Source organism: Schistocerca nitens, chromosome 5, assembly GCF_023898315.1.
Source record: "Schistocerca nitens isolate TAMUIC-IGC-003100 chromosome 5, iqSchNite1.1, whole genome shotgun sequence".
Lineage (NCBI taxonomy): Eukaryota > Metazoa > Arthropoda > Insecta > Orthoptera > Acrididae > Schistocerca > Schistocerca nitens.
Window position 1 is genome coordinate 370,382,978 of NC_064618.1, and position 27,612 is coordinate 370,410,589.

Genomic DNA, 27,612 nt, shown 5'->3' on the forward strand with positions numbered 1-27,612 from the left:
AGAACTTACAGACACTGCTTATGGAATTTACTTGCTATTGGACACTAGCCTTCAGGACACAATCCAGCCTTTAGAAATCTTCACTCTTAGTCAGATTCTGTTAGTAGAAGTCACAGTACAGTAACAGTAAATCAGTTCGCAAATGCTTGGAGTATGATCAGGTCCGGTAAGGCACAAGCCTCATTGGGACACTAAGCTGAGAGAGGTGCCAGGTGCTCCACAGCTGTAAGATTTGTACACAGGACATATCACAATTGGTAGTGGACGCTTGGGGCGCCAAGCTCAGAGGGGCGCCAGGGCCGCTCGAGTGCAAGATTTGTACGTAGTGCGTTTCATAATTAGCAGAGAAGGATGACGTGATTGAAAGAGTACGAAGGAAAAGGTGGGAGGGGAGGGCACCAAATGATAAGTCGCTTGCGTGCAAAAATGTTGTCGAACCAGCCCTGCGTATGTTTTCATTACTAGCCTGACCCGTGATTATCGATAGCTCTCAAAATCCGCCCGAAAGCGTCTGCCTCCGTAGGGTAGCGGTAGCTTTACCGCCTATCGGGCAAGGTTGCCTGGGTTCGATTCCCGGCAGGGGACTGGATGTTGAGTGTCCTTCATCATCGTTTTCATCATCATTGACACGCAAGTCGCCTAAGTGGCGTCAACTAAAAAGACTTGCAATACAGCGGCCGAATCCCGAGGGGGATATCCCGGCTAACAAATGCCAAACTTAAAGCAACATCACCTTTGATTTGTTACTGTGAGCTTCGTGCAGAAGATAGTCCGTATCGGGATGTGTGATGCATGGTTGCGGGTAGTGTACGGTTGACGCTAAAATAACGTCAATATGTCAGGATCTATAGAAATACCGCTCCGTGATACAAGTGAAGAGGTAACCGAAATGGTTTAGTGTGTTGTACTCTCTTTGTTGGTGGTGCAAACGCTACTGCACAATCTCGCGAGTAAATTTCAGCAAATGCGTACATTCGAGCTTCGAAATCACAAGCGGAGAAATGTTTATCGTTACAGCATTTGATGGTACCTTACCAACGAGTTAATTGTGTTTTTCCCATCCGTAGGTGATAGAACTAGATTTGGACCAGCTACCAGATGGCGATGAACTTCTTGGTATTCTGCGACAAGAACATGCCCAGCTCAGTTACTGGGTTAGTCTTGCGGTAAGTTCAAGTGTTTATATTGCTTTTGTGGTTTTAATTTCTGTGCTACTCTTAAGTTTCTTGCGGTTTCATTTTGAAACTCGTCTCTACACATAATCAATCTATTTTTAGTGTTTCCTTCCTTCGTTGTGAGAAGATGTAGAACTCTAAAGGTTGCAAGAATGCTGTATAGAGCTTAAACTATTTACATTTGTGTGTTTGTAGCAAGATATCATTGGTATATTTATGCAAAAATTAATTCTCATAATTCCTCCCATGTTTTCTTCATGACACCACAACGAAAATATTTTCATCTGTGATGTTTAATAGGCTATTTGAAACTGTTAAGCCCAGATAGCAAAGGTTTAGGAATCATACATTTTTACTATAGCAAGCTTAATACCAGTTGTGTTCAGAAGTACATATTGTTTGAAAACTTGGATGTAATTCAAATCGTCCTATTAGTTTGTCCAGGACAAGAAATGCCCTTGGTAAATTATTTCTCTATTTTTAATACTTTGTGCTGGTATATCAGAGGTGTTAGTTATTTTTAGCCCTTGGACATCCATGTTAATATTGTTTCTCGTGTTGTTATTGTGGTATTGAAATAAACACACACTTACTCTTGAGATATCTACTGATATGCCTCCATAATTTGTTTATTTAGGCCTATATACTTTCAATGAAACAACAATTTTCATTGTCTTATTTAGGTGCTCTTATTGAAAATATAACTGAAATGCGTTTTGTGTATTTTAATTTCGCTTAAAATTGTGTGTCCATGATTTGCATAAACAAAATGTTTCCAGTTTTCAAACATTGTAAACAAATTCAAATTTGAAATAAAATATCATTTCAGTATACATTCTCGTCTCAAATAACATTTCTTCCTTTTATTCATGAAGCACAGTCATCTCTCTTGTCCAATATTCCCCTTCCAGTGGCAGTATTTGAACTTAATGTCAGCATTTTGCTTTGTTTTCTGTTGTTTGATTTCCATTTAGTGGTAGTGCGATGCACTCAGCCAAAGGTGGCAAGAAAGGGATTTGTGAACCCATGGACCATGTCAACATATGCATTCTTCTGATACAATATGTTCTGCATCATGGAGTATGATTGATGTAGAATTGTTTGCTGGCCTGTAACAAAGTAAATAATTCAGAGTTAATTAACAACATGGTACCACATCCATAGACAGATGATATCATTAACATTGTGAAGATACAAGTGTGAAGAGCTGACCAATAGTTGGCCACACCAAGAAAAATTAGTGAAATAAGATCAGGCAAACTAATAGAATATCCACTGGAGTTGTAGATTTTAGGTTTACGGTGTTCTTGTTACTAATGCTTACAAACACATTAAAAGCTTGAAAATGTCAAACCACAGAGGAAAACAGGTGTTATGATCAGAAGTTCAACTGTAACTATCTATTGCGAAATGTATATTAAAAAATATTGTTGTGGCACATTTGCTGGCATCGCCAACTCGCAACAAAATGGTCACCACACTACCTAACCTAGGCATCACACAAGACTATAATTTAGCCTGGCACCGCAACCGCATAAAATGAATAAGGTACATAGATCATACATATATAGACTGAAGCAGTGAATGAAAATTAGTACCAAGCCGGAACCGAACCTGGGTCCCCTGATTACTAGTCAGGTGCTTTAGCCACTAAACCACCTTAGCATAATGGCTCACACAGGTGCGTGGATTACTATGGCATGCCTCCTTCCTTGATCCAAATTCTTACTACTGCCCCATTCTACTTTAAATTCTTCCTTATACACAAATAGAATTGTCAAGGCACTCCATATTCTGGAATAGCACCTCAGCGTCTAATGTAAATGGGGGATTCAGCCTGGATTTTGGTATCTGTAAAAGTACCTGCACCTGGGTTTAAAGTTGGGTCCCCGCTTTACATTTGATGCTGAGGTGCTATTTCAGAATATGGAGAGCCTTGGCAGTTCTGTTCATGGATAAGGGTGAATTTAAAATAGACTCCGGTGACACTGAGAATCTGGATCAAGGAGAGAGTTGTGCAGTTGTATGAACCACTGTGCCAAGGTGGCGTAGTGGCTAATGCACCTGACTAGTAAGCAGGAGAACTGGGTTTGATTCCCGGTCTGGTACAAATTGTTATTCGCCACTTCAGTCTATATACGTAAAAGCATATCTGTATGAGACCAGTAAGTCTCCGACATTGTGTCATTTCATTTGTATAGATCAAATATGAAACAAAATCTGAAACATTGTTTCCCACATTGGATAGCTAACTCCTCCAGACCTATATAGGTCCAGTTAAGAAAAAATCTAAGCAACTGTCCATAAGAAATAAATGACATATTATAAAAGAAAAATATGCAGTTGATATTTACAACTGAAACAAACAAACAGAAACATTCCAGACATCATTTTCTTAAAATATGATGTCACATTTTACAGAATATTGTGACAGCTTCTCTTATTCATTAAACCAAATAATTCCTAAAAACTTGGAGGATGACTCTATTGATGTAGAGAAAACGATGAATCGCATCAGTACATCCACTAGCACAGTATTGGCACATTACTTTAAGACTGCAAACAGTGTACATATCCGTTGTGTGAGTTGAGTGGTCAACCAGAGATACAGTTTGCATCAAGTAAACATGGAAGATATGAATCTTCTGGATACGGTTGAGTTCGTTGAGTGCCTCTGTCCTTAGGTATGGTTATCTGCAAATCTTCATGTATATCTGCACTCTGCAAACCATCATGAAGTGCATGACAGAGCATATGTCCCATTGAACCAGTTATTAGGGTTTCTTCTCATTCCATTCACATGTAGAGTGCAGGAAGACTGATTGAATGTCTGTGTGTGCTGTAATTCTTCTAATCTTCTCCTCATAATCCTTATGTGATGTGGGGGGTTGAAGTATATTCATAGTCATCATTTCAAGCCAGTTTTTGAAACTTCGTTAGTAGACTTTCTGGGGGATAGTTTGTCTTTCTTCAGGAGTCTGGCAGTTCAGTTTCTTCAGTATCTCTGTGACACTTTTGGGGCGGCAGGTAAATATCAAACAGGTTGTTTCTTCTGTTACGTTAGTGTTTAAAAGACACATAAGTTATCTGTGCGTACATTACACCTACCTTCGCCATTTACAAAAGCCTGAAAACTATTTTTGCAGTCGGCCAGAAAGCTCCTTAAAAGTGGAAAATAATCTCACCTCTTGCAATGTAGTTTTGTCAAGATTCCGGTTGGCACATAAGCAGTTACTTCCATGAAATCCAAACAATGCAGGATGGTGTACAGTCCTCAAAAGTTTGCTTCGTACATTTATCAGAAGCACTTTTGGTAGCTGCTTGGCTCACGCCGTCTGAGGCACAGCGCGTGCAGGCATTTGACTGGCGCAGGCAGATTAATATCTCAATGTGAAGTGTCCCTTCTTCTGCCTCTCTGGCTATACTTATATGTGGGCACAGTGGACTGCCAAATGGAACATGTGCTATAAACTGCCCTAGCTACAGGTAGCAGTATTTAAATTGCCCCTTTCTTGGACCTGGTATTAATTAATTGCTCTGTCATTCAATTCTCAGGCCGTACAGTGTTAACTTTAATACATTGAAGCATACACTGATGAAGTTCAGTAAAGTTATTTTACTTTTTAATTTCACTCTTAGATTAATGTGCAACACTTTGTACATTAAGCACATGCGCATTATGACAATGTGGTGCTGGTAGTAGTGAACTGGGGTAAGCCTTGGCACAGTTGCTTGCCTCTATCTCTCACAGTGATATAGCTCTTGATTCACCTCACACTCTCCCACGGATAAAACCGTTTTGTGACCATTCATGCTGCCCTTCTCTGTATATGTTCAATATCCCTGTTAGTCCTATTTGGTATGGGTTCCACAAACACGAACAGTATTCTAGAATCATTCATTTGAGTGACTTGTAAGCAATCTCTTTTGTTGACTGACTGCACTTCCCAGTATTCTACCGATGAACCGAAGTGTGCCATCTTCTTTACCTACTACTGACCCTATGTGATCATTCCATTTCATATTCCTACAAAATGTTACACCCAGGTATTTGTGTGACTTGGTCAATTCCAGCATTAATATTTCAGTCATAGGGTATCCCTTTTTTCATTTTGTGAAGTGTACAATAATTTTATGTTTCTGAATATTTAAAGCAAGTTGCCCATCTTTGCACCACTTTGAAATCTTATCAAGATCTGACTGAATATTTCTGGAGCTTCTCTCACAGTACTTCATTATAGATAACTGCATCATCTGCAAAAAGTATGAGATTAATATAATATTGTCTGCAAGGTCATTGATATGTAACATGTACAGCAAGGTTCCCAACACACTTCCCTGGGCACCCACAATTACTTCTACATGTGACAATGACTCTACATCCAAGATAACATGCTACATCCTCCCTATCAAAAAGTCTTCAGTCCAGTCACAAACTTCGCTTGATACCCCATGTGATCATGTAGGTGTGGTACTAAGTCAAATGCTTTTCGGAAATCTAGAAATACTGCATCTATGTGACTGCCTTGATCGATAGCTTTCAGTATTCATGCGAGAAAAGTGCGAGTTGGGTTTCACACAGTCGATTTTTTTTTGAATCTGTGCTGGTTGAGGTCATTCTGTTCGAGATACATCGTTATGTTTGAGCTCAAACCATATTCTAAGAGTCTACAACAAATCAGTGACAGGAATTTTGGACAGTAGTTCTGTGGATCACTTCTACTATCCTTATAGACAGGTGTGACCTGTGCCTTTTGCAAGAACTGGGCACAGTTTTTTGTTCAAGGGGTCTGTGGTAGATTATAGTTAGAAGAGGGTCTAACTCGGCTGCAAATTCACTATGTAATCTGATATGGATTCCATCAGGCCCTGGAGCTTTGTTCAGTTTTAATGATTTCAGCTGTTTCTCAACACCACTGACACTAATACTTATTTCACTCATCATCTCAGTGGTACGAGGATTGAAGTGGGACAGTTCTCCTTGGCGTTTCTTTGTAACGGAGTATTTCAAAATGGAGTTAAGCATTTCAGCTTTTGCTACCCTCAGTTTCAGTTCCTGTCTCCTTCACTAGGGACTGGACACTAACTCTGGTGCCACTAACACCCTTTACACACAACCAGAAATTGTTTGTATTTTGCGAAAGATAATGTGATGGTATTCTGCTATGGCAATCATTGAAGGCACCATGCATTGCTGTCTTAGACAGCCAAATGCGTTTCATTCAGCACCTCCTTACATATGGTCCTATGCTTTGTTTTACACCTATTACACTGTAATCTCTGTTTCTTTAGAAGTTTCTTTACAGTGACTGTATACCTTGGAGGTTCCCTCCCATTTGAACTGTTCTACTGGGTACATATATATCCTGTGCATGGTCAACTATTTTTTAAACTTGAGCCACAGTTCCTCTACACATGCTCCTGCCCTGTGCTAAAAGTTTCAAGTTCCTCATTGAAATATGGCACAACAGCTTTTTTTGTCTAGTTTACTGAACGTACAGGGTGTATCAGGAAGAATCATCCGATTTGGCATGTCTATATTTCCAAAACTAATAAACATATATGTTGAATTGTGTTTTTTGATGAACGGGGAAACTCAAAAAGTTGTTCCCCCCCCCCCCCCCCCCCCCCCATAGGTGTTCAATATGCCCTCCTTGAAAAGCACGGCACATGTCAATGCTGTATTCAAACTGTTCCCACACTGCAGGGAGCAAGTCTTGAGTTAGAGCTTACACAGCTGCTGTTATACGATGTCTCATTTCACTCATTGATGTGGGTAACGAAGGCATATAAACAGTGTGTTTCATAATCCCCCACAACAAATAATCACTTACAGTCACGTCCGGTAACTGTGGAAGTTAGTAATGTAAGGCTGAATCATTTGGTCCAGTGCAACCAGTTCGTCATTCAGTAATCCTTTGATTTAAAAATTCCCGCACTTCCAGATGCCAATGTGGTGGTGTCCCATCCTGTTGGTTAATGAAGTGTTTCAAATCAGTCTCCAACTGTGGAAAAAGAAAGTTCTCAAGCATATTGAAAAATGTGCTTCCTGTAACAGTGGTCTCAGCAAAGAAAAATGGACCATACACCTTTTCCCGTGAAACTGTACAAAACACATTAAATTTTGGAGAGTCCTTCATATGTTGTACCGTACTCTATAATCGCACATTATGACAGTTCACTTTTCCATTTAAATGGAAATTGCAACTGTTTGGCAGTTACCATTTACTGTGAAGAATTTCAACAGTTGCTGTTTCAGCCATGTTTAAAATCTTGATTTAAATGGAATGTTACCTCGTTACTAAACACTAAGAGTGGAAGGAAACTGTCATCCTCCATCTTGCTAAGAACGAAATTGCAGAACTCCATGTGTCATTGTTTATCACCTTCATGAAGGGTTTTAGTAGCTGAATTTTGTGTGGTTTCATGTGTAAACATCAATGTAAGACATGCCAGATGGACATTGGAGGCATGTTGAGCTGTCAAGCTGCATGGCGAATGTACGCAAACAACGTGTTTCTTGAAATTGCCCAAGCCATTGTCTAATGCTCTGCACTGTAGGAGGATCCACGCCATACGTAGTACGAAAGTTACGCTGAACAGTTATTACTGACCCACACTGTGCAAAATGTAGAACACAAAATGCTTTCTGTTGTCCCGACACCATTCTTAGTACAACTGAAGTGGGCGTACACTGGTGCTACCTAGTGGAAACCATGTAAAACTTGAGAGTTTGCTCTTTCCAACAGTGCATTGTTCACACACATATCTCATTTTGCACTGCAGTGCTCCAAGGAGATGCCACTCACCCAAATTGGAAGAGGCTGTACTGCATCGAGTACATGGGCAATTTCTTGGGCTATTAACAAGTGGAACTGTAAAACAAGTGAGAGTACTGGGTCAATCCTAATCAATTACATATAAAAGTGGTCGCATTACCAACAGGTTTTCAAATGGTTGTTGCATGGAAATGATACGTTTCCAGATGTGGGTTGCATTTCAAAGTCTATTCGCTCCCTTCTACGAGTCCTAGAAGTTTGTAATGGGAATTTCCAAACACCGTGTATTTCATCTGTTATAAGTAGTTTTCAAAGAAGGCATTTAGTAATATTTCACAGGATGTCTTACCATGCCCACCACTAACAAAACTGTAATTTTTGCAGTTGATTGTTGTATGATTAAAATCTCCACTGATGATTACAGTATGACTGGAGAACTTACATACAAGTGAACTGAGGTTTACTGTAAGTTTTTCAGTTCCATCAGGATATGAGTCTGGTGAGCGATAGAACGATACAGTTGTTATTTTATGCCCATCTCTGATACTTAGTCTAGCCCAAACAGTGTCACATGCAGCTTTAGTTTCTATCTTGGTGGGTTTGAGTCTGCTGTGACAAATACCCCATCTCCATTTCCCATTTGCATATCCTTTTGATTTACACTTAAATTTTCCCCAAAAACCTCACTGCTTTTAATTTTAGGTTTCAACCAGCTTTCTATATCTAGCTCTGTGTGAGCTTCACTGCTTTTCAGGAGCACTACAAACTCTGGCACTTTGTTGTGAAAGCTTTGACAGTTAACCAAGAGGATTTTAGTGCTCTCACCTGTGGGAGGCACTTCTTTCAATCTTACACTGTTGGGTCTGGGCTGCCTTCAGTTATCATTATCTGGATTGGATGGAGAGTCGCCTAATCTAGGAAAAACCTTGTGTGCACCCCACACACAGTCAGTTACCTGACAGATAATGGATTGGAGGTCTGCGAACAATGTCACTCACTTTGTAAATGTTGTTTAATGTCTAAACACAGTGGGCTAAGGATTGTCTTGCCATTGTCGTGTTCATTTCAGACAGTAGCAGACGCCATATCAGTATAGTGGTGTTCACATAAGCAGTTATGTGGTGGTGTGGTGCACAGTGGCTCTGGCCAATAGTGTCTTTCTGCGTGGGTTTTTATGTTAGTTTAGGTATGGTGAAGGTACTTGGCCACTATAATATTCATCACAGGTGGCATAAAGTAAACATCAACTGTTGCAATAGTTTTTCAAGCATATGGTAATTTTTCCAGCAAGAACAGTGACCCAGGTCAGCACTTGCCACAGTGTTTCCAATTACTGGGGTAAGCAGTGGGTAGAGCGCTCATCTTTGCAAAGCACACTACATACCTCCCTTCTTTCTTGCACACCACTATAGCAAGAGGGAAACTTGCAGGCATTTGAGTTGTGTGGTTCATGTGCACCTTGAGGCTAGTCTCAAAGTCGATATTTCGGGGTCAGTGATGGTGTTTCCCCTTAAAATTACTTGTTAGCTGTCCGTACTCACATTTTGTGGTAAGGATTGTTGCAAATCGAAACAAATGTGTGATAGAGGTTTGGAGGTTGTGCATCTCATGTAATCTGTTTTGGATTATTACTGGTATTACTTTTAAGTCATAATTTTTACTAAAACTGTTGTAGAACTCTCACAACATTTTTTCAGTTTCCTACTGAAAGTGCCATCAAACCATGATTCTTTTTTTATTATTCTGTTTTTGTCTTGAACTCAAATGTTGCTAAGCTTGGTTTTATTCAAGAAGGAGCTTCTGTGCAAAATTTTGTTCGGATTGGAGATAGTCAGTTGGGGTCCATCGGTCCACTTGCTGTGGATCTGCTTTATTTAGAGATACAGAACATTCATCCAAAAAGAGCAGAAGCTCTGGCTTTATGGGATTGGTCCTTATACCCCAGCCTTACCATCCAGCTGTAAGGGCAGGTACATGGAAAACTGTATTTCAGCAAAACAACTGGATCATCCCAAGCCATTAATTCATCACTTTTTTCTGGTACTAATACATGCCTTCAGAATGTATTGAGAACAACATATTTCAGTAGAACTTTTGGATTATTCTAAAAAATTGATTTGTTGCTTTTCTCTTACACCACAGATAATGTAGTGCAGTGGGAAGTGACCAACAAGTGGGCACTTTTAGATCTAAATAAGTTAAAATTACTAAACAACATGATCCCATACCAATAAACAAATGTCATCAACATTATTAGATGCAGAAATGAAAGGGGGGGGGGGGGGAGGGAGAGAGAGAGAGAGAGAGAGAGAGAGAGAGAGAGAGAGAGAGAGATGCACACACTCACAAGAAAGTGCGTGCCCACACAGTCTCTCTTCTAAGAGTTGTCAGGTGCATTTTCTCTGACGTTTTAGCAGATATTTTCAATTTTGTTTATGCAATGTGTAACTGGAGTCAGCCAAACAAATACTGCTCTTCAGGGTCGACAGAAGCGTCCGATCCCACGCGTCGGCTTTGACCCGTGACGTAAGGGTGTTGTCGTGTGACGTCATGACGGCGCGGAGTTTGGTTTGAATGTGGCTGTCTCCAGTTCTGTTTTATCTTATTTTATTTACTTTTCTGATCTGTTCGTTCTATCTCGTGAGATTTTTTTTAAAATTTAAAAACACTTATTACTTATTTTAATTATCTGTTTCCTCCAATTTCTGTTTTAGTTTATTATATTTATCTTTCTGATCTGTTCGTTCTATCCCGTGAGGTTTTTTTTTTTTTTTTTTTTTTTTTTTTTAAGACAAAAAACACTAATCAGCTACTGAAGCATCTTTATCTTCTATGGGTTGCAGGGATTACGACCCCTGGGGAGGTGGGTGGGTATTCATGCATGGCTGTCTTCACTTACACGTTGTAGCTACGCAAGGCGTCTAAATTTGTTTATATTTAGTTTGCCCCCCACCCAAAATACCCCATTTCCCGCGCTTGTCCCGTTAGTGTCATTAGGCTTCTTGTGGAAAGTGTGTGTGTGTGTGTTTTTGTTTCCACCATATTTGTGACGTCATGGGTCAAAGCAGACGGGCGGGATCGGACACTTCCGTATTTCCCTCTTCATGCCTTTTAAGCAACACCCATTGTCAGTTTGCTTCCCATTCCAAACAAAATTATTTTTACAATGAAATTTTACATGCCCATTTGATACAGTGGTCTAAAATTACCTTAGTGCAATATTTGTTTTATTGATATTTATGAACAGAAACAATAAAACATGAAGAATATTCAGTACTCCAAAAGCGACAGGACCATCATAGCCCATGTTGGCTGCTACCACCGTACCTCAGTGCTGATGGAGTACTTTGTCAATTTTCGTGTTTTACTGTTCCTGTCAATGCATACTGATAAAATAAATATAGCACTAGACTCAGTTGGGGCTGCTCTATCAAATGGGCACATAAAATTCTGCTTTAAAAATGATTTTGTTTTTTAGCAGGAAACAAATTGTTTCTGTTGGCAGTGGGCATTGCATGAAAGACATAGTGGGCAGTATTTGTATGGAATGACTCCAGATACGCATTACAAAAACGAAATTGCAAGTTTCTATCAAAATACCAGAGAATATGCCCCTGACTCTTGTAAGTGACACCTTGTATATGAGACAGAATTGTTGACCAGTACAAGAAATCTCATTATTATCAAAAGACACATATAAAAGTACATACACTATCCTAACTTTTGGAGTTAATAGTTTGTACCTCGGAGAGGGGAAATGGGTAGATTGGGAGCAACTAACCTCTTGTGAGATCAAGGGGAGGCCTTGTTCCCTCGCCCCCTGCGGGTTCGGGGGTTATAATAGGCCCGCGGTATTCCTGCCTGTCGGAGGCAACTAAAAGGAGTCTCAAAAGTTTAGGCCTTTATGTGATGGTCCCCTGTTGGGTTTGACCTCCATTTTTCCAAATTCTTCCGCAGAGCGAGCCAATTGGGGAAGGGCGCCTTACATGGTGCATTTTGTCCATCGTGCATTAAGACCTCTAGCCCGCTTTCTCGTCGTCGCATTGCCGTCCTGCTCGTTCTCCATCTCTTGGGCGAGGATGTGTTCATGGATGCAGTTTTCACTATGCACTGTGTAGTGTTGCTTTTTGTGGAGACGACGACCGTGGACTATGTGTCACCTAAAATCCAGCTCGGTAGCCAGTCCATTGTGGTGGGGCTGCCATGTACCCTGTTGGTTGTAGCCCCCTGACGACACAGGGATCGCTCTACTGATGCCTGTGCTGTTAACTCCCCACGTATGCCAAGGAGTAGATGCCCATCTCCCTGGGGCATCAGGACTCCTGGCAATGGCCATCCTGCCAGGTGGCCTTTGCTGAGGCTGGGTGGCGCCCATGAAGCGCAATGAAGCGTGGTACATCATCTCTCGCTGGTGGCCAGCCGCCAGCAGTCTCTAAGCATTCTCGGGCTCAATTTAATGCTCAGAAGTACGATCCGGAAACATTCCCCTCCCTGGCCACACCGTGGGAGGAGCGTAAGTCTCAGGATGGCAGTCACAGTTATTCGCCCCCATTCTTAGTTTGTACGAGAGCTGATGGGGAGTCTTTTCTATCCGCAAAGCCTCAGTTCTTCGTCGAGCATTTAGAGGACAAATTTGGGGAGGTGGAGGGCTTGTCTAAAATGCGCTCTGGGTCAGTTTTGATAAAAACGGCATCCTCTGCCCAGTCACGCAGGTTACTTGCTTGTGACAGGTTGGGGGATGTTAATGTTACCATCATCCCACATAAGAGTTTCTATATGGTCCAGGATATTATTTTCCATAGGGACCTACTTTTGCAGTCTGATGACGAGCTGCGCGCCAACTTAGAACGTCGAGGTGTCCATTTCATCCGGCGCGTTCATCGGGGTCCGAAGGACAATCAGGTAGCTACCGGTGCCTTCATCTTGGCCTTCGAAGGTGATACATTACCAGAGAAGGTCAAGGTGATGGTCTACTGATGTGATGTCAAACCCTATATCCCTCCCCTGATGCGGTGCTTTAAGTGCTGGAAGTTCGGCCACATGTTTTCCCGCTGCACTTCCAGCCTCACATGTCGAGATTGCGGACGCCCATCTCATCCCGATACTCCATGTGCCCCGCCTCCCATCCATGTCAACTGCAGAGAGCACCATTCACCTTGCTCGCCAGACTGCAGGATCTTACACAAAGAGCGCAAAATCATGGAATATAAGACCCTGGACCGACTGACCTATACTGAGGCCAAGCGGAAATATGAACGACTACATCCGGTACGAATGACTTCCTCCTATGCTGCTGCAATGACAACCGTGTTAGCCCCATCAGTTCAGCATATTCCAGCCACATCACAGAGCCGTACAACTCCACATGCCCCCTTGCCTGTGGGGGGCACTATCCCCCCTGTTGCTCCTGCGCCAACTACCTCAGGAGCAACACCCCCTCACACATCGGGGACATCCGTCCCCGCTTCTCAGCCGGAGAAGGGTCCAACTTCTTCGGCTTCTCATGCTCGCAAGGGGTCCCTTGGGGCCCTCCATTCCCAGGTTTCCACAAGCGGGAAGGCTGACGACCGACAGTGGCGTAAATGCCAACAATCAGCTGGTTGTAGGGCTTCGCGATCCTCCTCCGTCCCGGAGACTGAATCGGTGAAGCCCTCCCAGCCAGTGAAACCCAAGGAGCAGTGTGAGAAATCCAAGAAGAAGAACTCTAAGCCCAAGGAACTCGCGGTGGCACTCACCCCACCGCAACCTTCCAGCTCTACGTCTGAGGACGAGGTGGAGATTCTGGCGTCCACTGAGGACCTCGATCTCGCGGGTCCCTCAGACGCCATGGATAGCACTCGCACATGTGCTCAATCGGAGGCAGCAGGTGACCCAGCGACGTAATTTGCCTTCCCAGTTCATTCACGCCTTTCTCAGCTATCGACAATACCATCCTCCAGTGGAACTGCAGCGGTTTCTTCCACCATCTAGCTGAGCTCTGACAACTTATCAGCCTTCACCCTTTCTTCTGCATTGCTCTTCAGGAAACTTGGTTTCCTGCAATGCGAACCCATGCCCTCCGTGGCTATCGGGGTTATTATAAGAACCGGGCAGCTTATGAAAGTGTGTCTGGTGGCATCTGCATCTATGTCCTTAACTCTCTTCACAGCGAGTCTGTCCCTCTACAAACAGCTTTAGAGGCTGTCGCTGTTCGGGTGTGGACGCCACAGGCTGTTACCGTCTGCAGTCTTTACCTTCCACCAGATGGTGATGTCGCGCAGCATGTCCTGGCTGCGCTGATAGCCCAATTGCCGCCACCTTTCTTGTTACTGGGCGACTTCAACACCCATAACCCTCTGTGGGGTGGGTCAGTGGCAACAGGTCGAGGTGCCACCGTTGAGCATTTATTGGCGCAGCTCGATCTTCGATTTTAAATGATGGTGCCTGCGCATACGTCAGTGTGGCGTATGGCACATACTCCGCCATCGACCTTTCAATCTGCAGCCCTAGCCTCTTACCGTCTGTCCAATGGAGTGTGCATGACGACCTGTGTGGTAGTGACCACTTTCCGATCTTTGTCACTCCCACGGTGTCATTCTTCTGGGCGCCCCAGCAGATGGGCTATGAATAAGGCTGACTTGGACTTGTTCTCCTCCATTGCCGCTATTGAGCCTCTCTCTAATGACGACATTGATGCGGTGGTTCACTCAGTCACCACCAGCATCGTTACTGCCGCAGAATCTGCCATTCCCCATTCTTCTGGGAACCCTTGGCGGAGGACTGTGCCTTGGTGGTCGCCTGAGATCACTGAAGCAATTAAAGATCGCCGGCGGGCGCTCTAGGGTCACAAGCGACATCCCTGCATTGAACACCTCATCGCCTTCAAATGGCTGCGTGCGCGGGCCCGCCGCCTTATCCGCCAACGCAAGCAGGAGTGCTGGGAGCGGTATGTTTCCAACATTGGCCTCCATGTCTCTCCATCGCAGGTCTGGGCCAAGATTCGACGCCTCTATGGCTGTCGAACGCCTGTCAGCGTCCCAGCGCTCTCACTGAATGGTGCAGTTTGTACTGACTCCGACGTCATTGCCAACTGCTTGGCAGAGCATTATGCTCTGAGTTCCGCTTCTGCAAATTACCCCCTGGCCTTCTGCTCCATTAAAGAGTGGATGGAACGTCGGATCCTTTCGTTTCGCACCCACCATCCAGAATCTTACAATGTTCCATTCAGTGAGTGGGAATTTCCATCCACTGTCAGATGCTGAAACGCCTTTCAATGGACTGCCAGCAACGGCTCCTCGACCTTTACTACCATCTCTGGGTCGAGGGTGAGTTTCCGTCGCAATGGCGGGAAAGTATTGTCATCCCCATTCTGAAACCTGGGAAGAACCCTTTGGAGGTGGACAGCTACCGTCCCATTAGCCGCACCAACGTTCTTTGCAAGTTGCTTGAACGGATGGTGAGCCGGGGCTGGAATTGGGTACTGGAGTCTCGGGGCCTTCTGGCTCTGTCTCAGGGTGGGTTCCGTAAAGGCCGCTCCGCCGCTGACAATCTGGTGAACCTGGAGTCGGCCATCCGTACTGCCTTTGCCCGCCGTCAGCACCTGGTCGCTGTCTTTTTCGACATGCGGAAGGCGTACAATACGACATGGCGTCATCACATCCTTTCTACGCTTCATTGATGGGGTCTTCGCGTCCACTGCCGATTTTCATCCGAAATTTTCTGTCGCATCGAACCTTCCGCGTGCAAGTGCAGCCTCACATAGCTCCTCCCAAGTTCAGGAGAACAGGGTGCCACAGGGATCTGTTTTAAGTGTCTGCCTGTTTTTAATAGCAATTAACGGGCTCGCGGCGGTGGGAACGTCTGTCTCAGCGTCCATGTATGCTGAGGACTTCTGCCTTTACTATAGCTCTATTGGCATTGCAGCCGTTGAACGTCACTTCAGGGCGCTATCCGCAAGGCACAGTCTTGGGCTGTAGCGCATGGCTTTCAGTTTTCGGCTGCCAAGACCTGTGTTATGCATTTCTGCCGGCGATGCACTGTTCACCCGGAGCCACGGCTTTATCTTGATGGTGAACTTCTTGCTGTGGTTGAGACACATAGGTTTTTGGGTGTAGTTTTTGGTGCCCGGTTGACTTGGCTGCCTCATATTCGGCAGCTTAAACAGAGGTGTTGGCGGCATCTAAATGCTCTGCGATGCCTGAGCCACACCAGCTGGGGCGCTGACCGATCTACCCTTTTACGGCTCTACCAGGCGTTAATCCAGTCCCGTCTGGATTATGGTAGCCTGGTTTATGGTTCGGCATCCCCTTCTGCGTTGCGGGTGCTGGACCCACTCCTACACAGCGGGATACGACTTGCCACTGGTGCCTTCCGGACCAGCCCTGTGGACAGCATCCTCATGGAGGCAGTTGTCCCTCCACTGTGGTTACGGCACCAACGTTTGCTGGCCGCTTATGCTGCCCATGTTTTTAGCTTGCCCGGGCATCCAAATTATCGTCTTCTGTTCCCACAATCGGTTTTCCATCTGCCAGAACGTCGGCCCCGGTCAGGTTGTACGATCGCGGTCCGTGTCAAAGAGCTTCTCTCCGGGCTTGGGGTTTTGCCTGTTCCGTCTCCTTTCCGGGTCCCTTTGCGTACACCCCCATGGTGTGTTCCTCGCCCTTGCCTTCGGCTCGACTCAGTCCCTCCGGAGGCCTTCCGCCGCCGCTTTTATTCCATCCTGGCCACGTATCAGGGCTCTGGCGTTGTTTACACTGACGGCTCGATGGTTGCTGGTTGTGTCGGTTATGCTCTGACTCTAGGGGACCACTATGAACAACATTCATTGCCAGCTGGCTGCGGCGTTTTTACTGCTGAGCTGGTCGCCATCTTTCGTGTCCTAGGGTATATCCGCTCCTGCTCAGGTAAGTCCTTTGTTATCTGTAGCGACTCCTTGAGCAGTTTACAAGCTATCGACCAGTGTTTCCCTCGTTCTCGTTTGGTGATGGCTATCCAGGAGTCCCTGCATACTCTTGCCTGTTTCGGCCGTTCTGTGGTCATATTGGGATACCCGGCAATGAAAATGTTGACCGCCTGACGAAAGAGGCCACTAGTAAACCATCTCCGTACGTTGGCCTCCCGGAGACTGATTTGCGAGCAGTCTTGCGCCGCAAAGTTTTCGCGCTATGGGACGCTGAATGGCGCGGTCTGACCACCCCTAACAAACTCCGTGCCGTCAAGGAGACGACGACTGTGTGGCGCTCCTCCTTGCGAGTCTCTCCCAAGGAGTCTGTCGTCCTCTGCCGACTGTGCATTGGGCACACATGGATGACGCACAGCCACTTATTGCGCCGTGAGGACCCCCCTCTATGTAGCTGCGGCTCGGCATGGACAATGGTCCACACTTTGTTGGACTGTCCACTTTTAGCTGTGCTCAGGCAGACGTTTGCGCTGCCTGATACACTCTCTGCCCTTTTAACTGATGACTCTGCTATGGCAGGTTTAGTTTTGCGTTTTATTCGGGCAGGGGGTTTTTATCATTTAATCTGAGTGTTTGTTATGTCCTTTCTGTTTTGATTCTGGCCTTTGGCCTATGATTTTAGACTGAGTTTTTTTAATTTGTTCTCGGTGGTGTTTTTTTTGGTCGGCCAACCACCATCACACTCTGTGTGATTTTAATTCGTTTTGTCTTGTATCTGTAAAAGTCATTCTTGTCTTGTGTCGTCTGTCGTCCTTTCCATTGTCGTTTATATTCTGTGTGGGTGTTTTAGTTTTGGAAAAAGGGACCGGTGACCGTAGCAGTCTGGTCCCTTTAATCCCTCAAACCAACCAACCTTGTTCTCTCTCGTTCTGTTGTCTAAGTGTGCCTTCCTCAATATCTCTCTCTCCCCTTCCCGAGAACAAGACTATTAATTCCTAAAGCTAGAATAGAATAAGTACTTTCACGAGTGTGTGTCAGTAATACTGACATTTCTCCTGAAGTACTAGCCAGCCTTTCAGTCTTGTAATATGAATGTCGTCTTGTGAGAACTTTCCTTTTGAAACATGTGTGTGGTTGAAATTAGTCAGTCTCGAGAGATACAGTATCTACCGTATGCTACTATAACAAGTGACCAGCTTTATAGAGATGGAAAAGATTTTGATGGTTCTGATTAATCACATGTTGCAGGCACATCTTCATGAATAGGTTTAGGTGAGCAATAACCAGCTCTGCCTCATTTGAAATTGAAGATGAACAAAAAATCAGCTACTTAAAGATATACTGTCTTGCTCAGTGGAAAGCCTTAACAGATTATTTATTGAGACCGAAATTTACATATTGGCAACTAAAACCGAGGCACACCCAGAGATGCTGTTGGGAAATGATAAGACCATTAGGGATGCTTCTAAGTGGTACTGTCTGCAAGAAAATGAATAGTAAACACTACACCTGTTTTTGTAGACAAAGATCTTGCATTAGCAGAAAGAAGACCATGGGAAATAGGTGCAGATCTATAGCAACCTTACTTCTCTTTTTATGGTGTTACACATGGGTATTATTTATAGAAAATAAGTACATTGCTAACATCTTTTGTCATATGTGGTGTATCCGTGACAATAATCACAGTATCTTTACATTATTTCAGTTGGAATATTATAAACAAGAAAAAATTGATGACTTCATTAAGATATTGGAAGCATCTCGGACAGATGCTAACATCGATTACAGAGACTTCGAAAAAGACCAAATGCGAGCTTTGGATATGCTGGCAGCATATTATGTACAAGAGGCCAATAGAGAAAAGAACAAAGATAAGAAGAGAGAGCTCTTCACTAAAGCGACATTGCTCTACACAACAGCTGACAAAATTATTATGTATGATCAGGTACGTCTTCATTAGCCACACACATTAATCATTGAAGTGTGGAAGTTTAACACATCCTCTAGTTTTGTGATGTGAGTTGTTGTCTAAGGCATAATGCTTTGATTGCCATTGTCTTGAATGATTTTTGTGGCAATAGGTCGTACTTTATTCCAGTTGCTTCATTCTTATTTGTTATCTACTTCTCCTATTTTTAACTCTAAATTTGAATAAGTTATATTCTTAATACATTGGTTGACAATATTTTTTTCTAGTATTCCTGTTGATTTCCTTTCTTATCCTCATTCAGCTGAAATAACACTTCATCCCATATTGTCTCAAAGATGAGAATTATGAAGCCTTATTGTTACATTCTAGACTGATTGATCTTTCCTACAACATTATTACTATTTTGCAGAACCATCTTTTGGGTCGAGCATATTTCTGTCTGTTGGAAGGCGATAAAATGGAACAGGCAGATGCACAGTTTAATTTTGTGCTAAATCAGTCCCCAAATAATATCCCATCATTGCTGGGTAAAGCCTGCATTGCGTTTAACAAGAAAGATTACAGAGGAGCTTTGGCTTTCTATAAGAAGGCACTTCGCACTAATCCACAGTGTCCAGCTGCTGTTAGGCTTGGTATGGGGCATTGTTTCATGAAGCTTGGAAATCAGGAAAAAGCTAGGTAACACATTTTCTTTCTGTGTGTAACTATCAGAAATATGTTAAAAATATGTATAACGATGTAATATGAATGTGATTATTGGGCTTCCAGTACATAAAGTGAAGTTGATTATTTCCTTTCTAGAAAGAACAATACACATAACTGTGCTACTAGATGCATACACAGTTTTGAGTAATTTCCTAGCTAACAGTATTTTTCTTCTGTCGGTGACAATGCTAGATTTCATGTTGTATGGTACAGCTCAGATTTTTAGTTCACATTTTTAATTTTTGTACAATATTATTTGCATAAGTAGTAGGTTAGATAATCATCCATTACTATTTCATTCCAAACATTTTGACACTGCGGTATTCCCTAGCCATTAGCTGTGTTAAGGATGAAATTTTGTGCTAAAGGGCATTGTGTGCAGAACACTATAGTCTCTTTGCTTCAATGTAATATTTATTATCTGTCAAGACCATGAGTGGAATTACTTTCAGTTTAAAAAAAATCTTTATCTTTAGAGCTACATGCAAGGAAGAAACAGCAACATGAAGTTATATTTTTAAGCGCAGAGACATATGTTAAAGTATTGAAATGTATGCCAGAACACAGCTGTCACTAAAATAGTAATAGGTCTACACAATGTACATATTGTACAGTGACATGTAGTACATATTTTATTGATAGGTGAAATCGACTAATAATTATGTAGTCTGAAAGCTGTTTGTCTTCTTCAATTCAAATCCTTGCTTATTTTGCTTTCCTATGGTTACTAAACTCTTTTACTCCAAAGTGTTATTGAGTAGCCACTCTGTATATCTAAGTAAAGTAGTAGATTCAAAATGTGTTGTATATCATCCTTTGAGGGTGAAATCAAAAATTGTTCTAAAATTGCCTTTGGCAAAGTGTCACATGTCTAACGGCTTAGGAAAATGTTTCCTTAATATCTCCAAAACTATTGTGTGTTAGCTATTTACAACAATTGCCAGTATGACTTCTGTCTAAACTACATAATTGTTCCCATGACATAGTGCAGAGGTGCTGAGTCACAGATAGGTACAACAAAAAGACTGTCACAAATAAAGCTTTCAGCCATTAAGACATTCGTCAGCAATAAATGACACACACACACACACACACACACACACACACATTCATTGTTTTACCTTGTTAAGATTTCACTTGCATTGATCGAGTACTCAAATCAGTTATGCTCTTTTTCTTGACAACTTCTTTCCCTACATCTTAACAGTGGAACACTTTCGAACAAACAGCATTTTTGTGCCAACATTTAAAGTCAAACAATACTTCAGCACATGAGCAACCACACACACTTTTAGCCTATTTTAGTTTTTGCGATAACTTGATATTTATGACATAGCCATGTATACAATTGTGTGACATTATTTTCTGAATATATCTTAAAATTCCTTTTTGTGAAACATTTGTTACATATCCCTTTCATTTGCCCTTCATTAATAAAAAAAGAGCATACACACTGTGCACCGCTGCTTATTTTATTGTATCTTTACAGCTTACGTTACAGCTTTTCATACAGGATACTGTCATTGATATCAAATTGCTATGTGATATTTACAACAGCATAAGAATTTTATGAATGCAAGGTAGTGAATGATAATTTGAAAGGAATTGGCTGTGTCTCCTAATTCAGAAAGTTTTTGAGAATTGATTTGGTGTTATAACTAAATGTCTCAAGTAGTGTAAGTTGCTTAACTTCTTGTAGTCTTGTCCACATTTTCACAATTTGGTTTCAGATTACATCCATAGAAATGAGACTTATGTATTCTGTTGTATAAATTATAAACGTGGAGCTACCTTTGCCCTCTAAAAGTGGAATAAATTACCTCTTGTCCACTGCAGTTTTATTCCTCAATGTTAATTGTAGACCCGCTGTGAATTATGTGTGCAATACATATTATGTTCCAAGGTTGGCATTTGAACGTGCCTTGCAGTTGGATGCACAATGTGTTGGGGCACTTGTTGGATTGGCTATTTTAAAATTAAATCAACAAGAACCAGAATCTATCCGAACAGGAGTTCAGATGTTATCTAAAGCATATACAATAGACTCAACAAATCCAATGGTACTAAATCATCTAGCAAATCATTTCTTTTTCAAGAAGGTATGTTAATTATGCATAAGTACTTGTTTTAAATTATCTAAAAATTATTGATCTTAATAATCACTAAAATACCGATGATTTTTGAGTATCCAAGTTGCTCATTATTTTGACTTACATATTACTAAAAGTTTGACATTATTTTCTCAGGATTACAACAAAGTGCAGCATCTGGCACTACATGCATTTCACAACACCGAAAATGAAGCAATGAGGGCTGAAAGCTGTTACCAGCTAGCACGTGCATTTCACGTTCAGGTAGTCTTTCAGATAATCTTTGAGATATGTGGCAATATAAACAGGAAAGTGTCAACAGCACTTCAATATAAATTAAAGCTACTATACTGTAGAAAATTTATACTAGATGAGCAACTGTGTATTAAAATAAAATAAAATAAGATAAAGATACAAGAAAAACTTCATTTAACAAATGGCAACATACCTAGATGTGAACAAAGGCGGCAGAAACACATTTGTTGCATTTCCTATCTTTTCATCTGGCATCTGTAGAAAGCTAAAAGAACCAATCACTTTTTTCTTCAGTCTTTGAGTATACGGTGGTTTCGTAGTTCATTTTCTTCATAATGAATTAACAAACCAACATTAACAAAACCCACCTCTACTAATTTGTCGGAAGTGAGGTCCACCAGTTATGCGAAACAGCATTTTTTCTCAGTACCCAAACATGTTTCAGCACCACTGTTCCATCATCAGTGGGTTTCCATTTTATTTATTCTGTAATGTGAACGTTTTTATTAAATGATTACAAAACTATGTGGATGTTTAGTTCAAACAGTAGTTCGTTTCTTTTTGTTAATACCTTTACACTTGGCGTGCATGATTTTTCTGGATTATTTACTACAGGTAGCTTGTCATCTGCAACCAAACGATGTTGATGAGAGATTTTTCTGAGAGTTAGCCTATCATCTAGAATGTAATTTAGCTTGTCACGATATTTCGTGCCTAGATTCGTTTTTACTTAAGTTTTCATGTGGCAAGCCCTTCTCCGCATCATGGTGAGGTGTCGTGATGCACACATAAATATAACACGTATTTTCCACAAATAAGGTCGTAAAAGCACTTTTCACTTCACCAAAACACAGTGTGATTGTGGTTTGTTGTGTGTCCCAGCCCAGTAGCTGTCCTGTGTGTGTATGTGGTTCATCAATCAGGCATATGTTGATGGCATAATATGCCTGATTGATGAACCACATACACACAAAAACAGCTACACTATGAAATAACTTACACCAAAAAATTAACTTCACATTAGAAACAGAAACTAACAACACACTACGTTTTCTAGATCTCACCATACATAAAACAAACAACACACACAACTTCACAATATTCAGGAAACAAACAACCACAAACGCCACCATTCACAACCTGTCAAATCAACAATTGACACATAAGCAAGCACACTTCAGATTCATGCTCCATAGATTACCATATTACCGCACCTGAAAAATGAAGCTTGAAATTAAGGGAAAAAAAAAAAAAATTCCCTAATGTAAGCCACACCTGAAATTTGAGACCCGAAATTCAAGGGGAGAGAAAAGATTTAGATCGCGCCTCCAAATCGAAACAAACTTGGTGCTTTGTAACGTGAGATGCAATTTAGGTCGAATGGATGAGGATACAGCTACATTAGTTTGGTTCGAGTCGTAAGCTTAGCAGTTAAGCTTTACCAGGTAGCCATTGCTGTGCATCCGTATTTATACGGGTACCCATCCTTTTTCATGTGCTTCATCTGGTTTGAATCGTTTGCTTATTTTGCTTTGATCTGATATGTGCCGTTCTCTTTGCTATAGGTGTTTATGTCACTCTAAGCTGAAAATGCATTATTGTACTGTGTCATGCATTGTTCGTGCATTCTGGTAATAAATGTTTACGACCTGTCGCCGCTCGCAGCACGGCTTGCTTTTGTGCGCACTACCACTGCTTGCAATAAAAAAAAAGAGAGGAATTGTCTCATTAGCGAAACAGTGGCAAGTGACTGCTATTTGTTGTTACTTACACTACTGCTTTCTTTGATAATGATCAACAAGAACCAAATAATACACTCCGTATGACAGAAGATGTTCTGAACGAGAGTTTAGTGAAAATTTTTCTCCATTTGAAAATCTTTGCAGAAATTAGTCATCTTAGATTTAAAAATCTAGTCAGTTGCTGTGCTTCATTTCTGACTGTATCACTATTCAGCATAAGAATAATACGAATATAAACATGACCTGACATGTATATTCTTCCGCATTTGCTGTTGTCTCACTCTAGTTTCGTAGTTTATTAGGCAGACAGGATTTAAATGAGATAGCAGCAAACACGAAAGAATACATGACATAATATTTATGTTCGTATTATTCTTATGGTGAAGAGAATACTGCATGTTATTCAAGATTCATAAAAGTTCCTATTAGCAACCATCTCTTGTCACAGGTAGGAAAAAATTCTGAACATAGAGTTGGTCATATTGACATACACCCCAAACAGTCTTGCCAGTCGGATTTCCCTAGTAGATTTTTAGTGATGACTTCAAATGCAGAGTGTGTCGTTGTTGTTGTCATCTTCAGTCTGTAGACTGGTTTGATGCAGCTCTCCACACTTTTCTATCCTGTGCAACACAGAGTAGCAACGCTTATAAAATAGGAATGAAAATAACTTAGAAATTAAATGCTGAAATTTAAAATAAAATTTTACTAGGTTTGTAATACATCTTATACAAAATGTTTAACATACTAGCATGATTCTGAATCACTATCACTCGATTCTTTGTTGCTCATTTCTTCATACAGAGCATCGTCCTCCGTACCATCTAGTGCATTGGATATCAAACATTTTTTAAATGCTTGTTGCAAAGTGATTTTGAACACACTTCCATGCATCATAAATCCATTGGCGCACTTGGGACAAACTTGTGCGTTTTACACGTCCTGTTGGTGTCAGTTGTCTGTCGCTTTTCGAAAGCCAGTCTGTGTACATACATTTAATCTTGTCCTTAAATTGTTTATTCAAACAGACGTCAAATGGTTGCAGAATTGTCGTCATCCCACCTGGAATTACTGCCAAGTACGTTTTGCTTTCCTCTAATCTTTATTTTACTGCAGGTGTTGTATGGCCTGCGTACGCATCTAATACCAACAGACTGCATAAACCAAGCATTGCGCCAGGACGACGATTCCTCACACGCCTAATCTATTTCACCACCATGTCCTCCGAAAATCACCCAGTTTTGTTTGCTCGTATAATTACAGTTTTTAGAAACACTTCAGATTTCAGTAAAGTCTTTCGCTTGAAAACTATGAATGGGGGTAATTTATGTCAATCTGCTGTGCAAGCAAGCGATGATGGAAATCTGCTGTTTTTCACCCCCTGATGTAAGAACACTTATGTCTTTCTTTCCTTTGGTGTCAACCATATAATTTGATGGCATGTCAAAATATACAGGAGTTTGGTCAGCATTTCCTGTCTGACCAAGAAGGTATTGCTTTTCTGTGCACCACCTAATTATGAAGCACTGAAATTCCACAAGTTTTTCTTCATAATTTTTCAGCAGATTCTGTGCAACTAAAGTTGGTTGGTTTGTGAGATTAAAGGGACGAGACTGCTACGGTCATCGGTCGCAACTGAAGTTCGTCTCCGAAGTGAAAAACCCCCAGCGCTTCATAAACAGATCAATCCAGCTGCGACTAGCCTTAAAATTTTCGATTTTTGCTCTCTAGCAATTTCATGTGCCTTAATTTTTAAAATTTCAGCACTCACAGGCAGGAATTTCTGACGCTGTTCCTTAACAAATTCATTTAAAATCACTTCTAATGCATGATATAGGCCACACTTTGGCCCACTAAATGCTTTTCTGCTACTTGAACATTCAAATAATTTCACTCTCTGTAGTCGCCATCGTCTGACGTTGCTCTCATCAATCCTGTATTGCAGACCTGCAGCACGATTAGAACTTTGTTCTGCAAAAGAAATAACTCCCCTCTTGAATTTGGCACTATAATGAAAGCGCTTCATTATGGTTCACTAACACCAACAAGCACTTCACAAAATTCCACGAAGCAATAGGTGCCGCTACTTGAAATCTTAATGCGACCCAGCGTATCAACTTGTGCAAAAATCCTAAAGCCTTGTGCATTGTTGGTATTTTTGTGTGAAGAAATTGTTTTGTTGCTACGAATATTTGAAAGGCTGTTACATTCGAAGATGAATGATACGGAATTTCTGTTTACTTTGTTGGATAATGTATGAAAATGCAATGGTCGAAACTTGGGGCGGAGAAAAAATCTCGTATTCTACCTTTTTTTAATTTTATTTACTGATGCAGATGTTTTGGTGCCAGTATTTATCTTTGTGCCTGCAAAGCATGCCTGTGTAGCACTACATACATTCGATGGCAGAAGTTAGTTGAGGCAGCACCTACCAACATTTTGGAGAACTTCCACTTACTTTGCATTCTATTCTAAGCCGCAGACGGCTTTTTGGATTACAAAAACCGGAAAAAAAGTGCAGCTTACATTCGAGTAAATACGGTAAACAGAACACACATGAACAAACAGAACTACACACAAGAACTAAACACAGTAAAAGAAATAACAGTGGAAAATGGTTATGATACCCATATGGTAGACAAGTTTAATCAAAAACTATGTAAACAGTACAAAAACAAACATACCACACACACACACACACACACACACACACACACACACACACACACACGAGAGAGAGAGAGAGAGAGAGAGAGAGAGAGAGAGAGAGAGAGAGAATGTAAACAAACTTCAAATTTGGCACCGAACACTCTGGTGAACAAATGAACACTGACTGGGCTGGGACACACAACAAACCACAAAATCACTGTGTTTTGGTGAAGTGAAAAGTGTTTTTATGACCTTATTTGTGGAAAATGCGTGTTATATTTACATGTGCACTATGACAACTCGCCATGATGCTGAGAATAAAAGAGCTTGCCACACGAAAATGTAAGTAAAAATGAATCTAGGCATGAAATATCGCAACAAACTAAATTACATTCTAGACGATAGGTTAACTCTGAGAAAAATCTCTCATCAACATCGTTTGGTTGCAAATGACAAGCTATCTGTTGTAAATAATCCAGAAAAATCATGTACACCAAGTGTAAAGGTATTAACAAAAGACATGAACTATTGTTTGAACTAAACATCGACATAATTTTGTGATCATTTAATAGAAATGTTCACATTACAGAATAAATAAAATGGAAACCCACTGATGATGGCACAGTGGTGCTGAAACATGTTTGGGTACTGAGAAGAAACAGTGTTTTGCATAACAGGCGGACCTCACGTCCTACAATTTTAACTGCAAACACGGTCAACATAAGGATCTACAAATCCAAATGATGAATACCTTACTCTTCTGTTAGTTCCAGTGAAACTGCTTTCAAAACAATGTTATTGAAACCTCTTTTAACCTAGTTTACTTTCAAGGAATGTGAAAGAACAAATTATCAAATTAAAATATAAGAGATGGTAGCTCTTATTTTTCAAGCAGGTTATGGTGAATTGCTAAAAGAATAAACAGTAGAAATCTACAGTTAATTATTTTGGTGGGTATGCAGGTAATATACCAATCTCTATTCTAGTGTGTTTTCGTAATGAACTTCTAAATGTGGTAGTCTCTCTCTCTCTCTCTCTCTCTCTCTCTCTCTCTCTCTCTCGTGCGTGCGTGGGTGTATTTCTTTCGCTTATAGGACTTTTATTTGGTGCTCGATTGACATGGGTAGCACATATGTCAGCTTAAAGAGAAGTGCCAGTTGAAACTTAACACACTCCACTGCTGAGTCACATGTAGGATAGGGACCTCACCACCCTCTTGTGTCTGTGCATAGCAATAGTGTTACCCTATGTGGGATGTGGGTGTCTGATCTATGGATCAGCAGCCCCTTCAGCTTTGCAGTTACTGGATCCAGTTCACCACTACAGTATATAGCTTGTGTCCAGACTTTATGAATGAGCTCTGTGGACTACCTCTTTGTAGAGGGTGGGGTTCTTCCCCTATGAATTGG

General features: G+C 41.5%; 1 protein-coding gene across 1 annotated transcript in view; it reads left to right on the forward strand.

Annotated features, from left to right (window-relative positions):
* Positions 1 to 739: 739 nt before the first annotated feature.
* The window catches only part of LOC126260963 (RNA polymerase-associated protein CTR9 homolog), a 111,308-nt gene continuing 84,435 nt past the window's right edge, over positions 740 to 27,612 (forward strand). The window contains exons 1-6 of the mRNA XM_049958488.1: positions 740 to 880; positions 1,068 to 1,166; positions 18,538 to 18,777; positions 19,172 to 19,440; positions 21,371 to 21,566; positions 21,714 to 21,821. Coding sequence (XP_049814445.1) covers positions 836 to 880; positions 1,068 to 1,166; positions 18,538 to 18,777; positions 19,172 to 19,440; positions 21,371 to 21,566; positions 21,714 to 21,821 — 957 coding nt within the window. The 5' untranslated portion in view covers positions 740 to 835. The remainder of the gene's footprint in view (positions 881 to 1,067; positions 1,167 to 18,537; positions 18,778 to 19,171; positions 19,441 to 21,370; positions 21,567 to 21,713; positions 21,822 to 27,612) is intronic.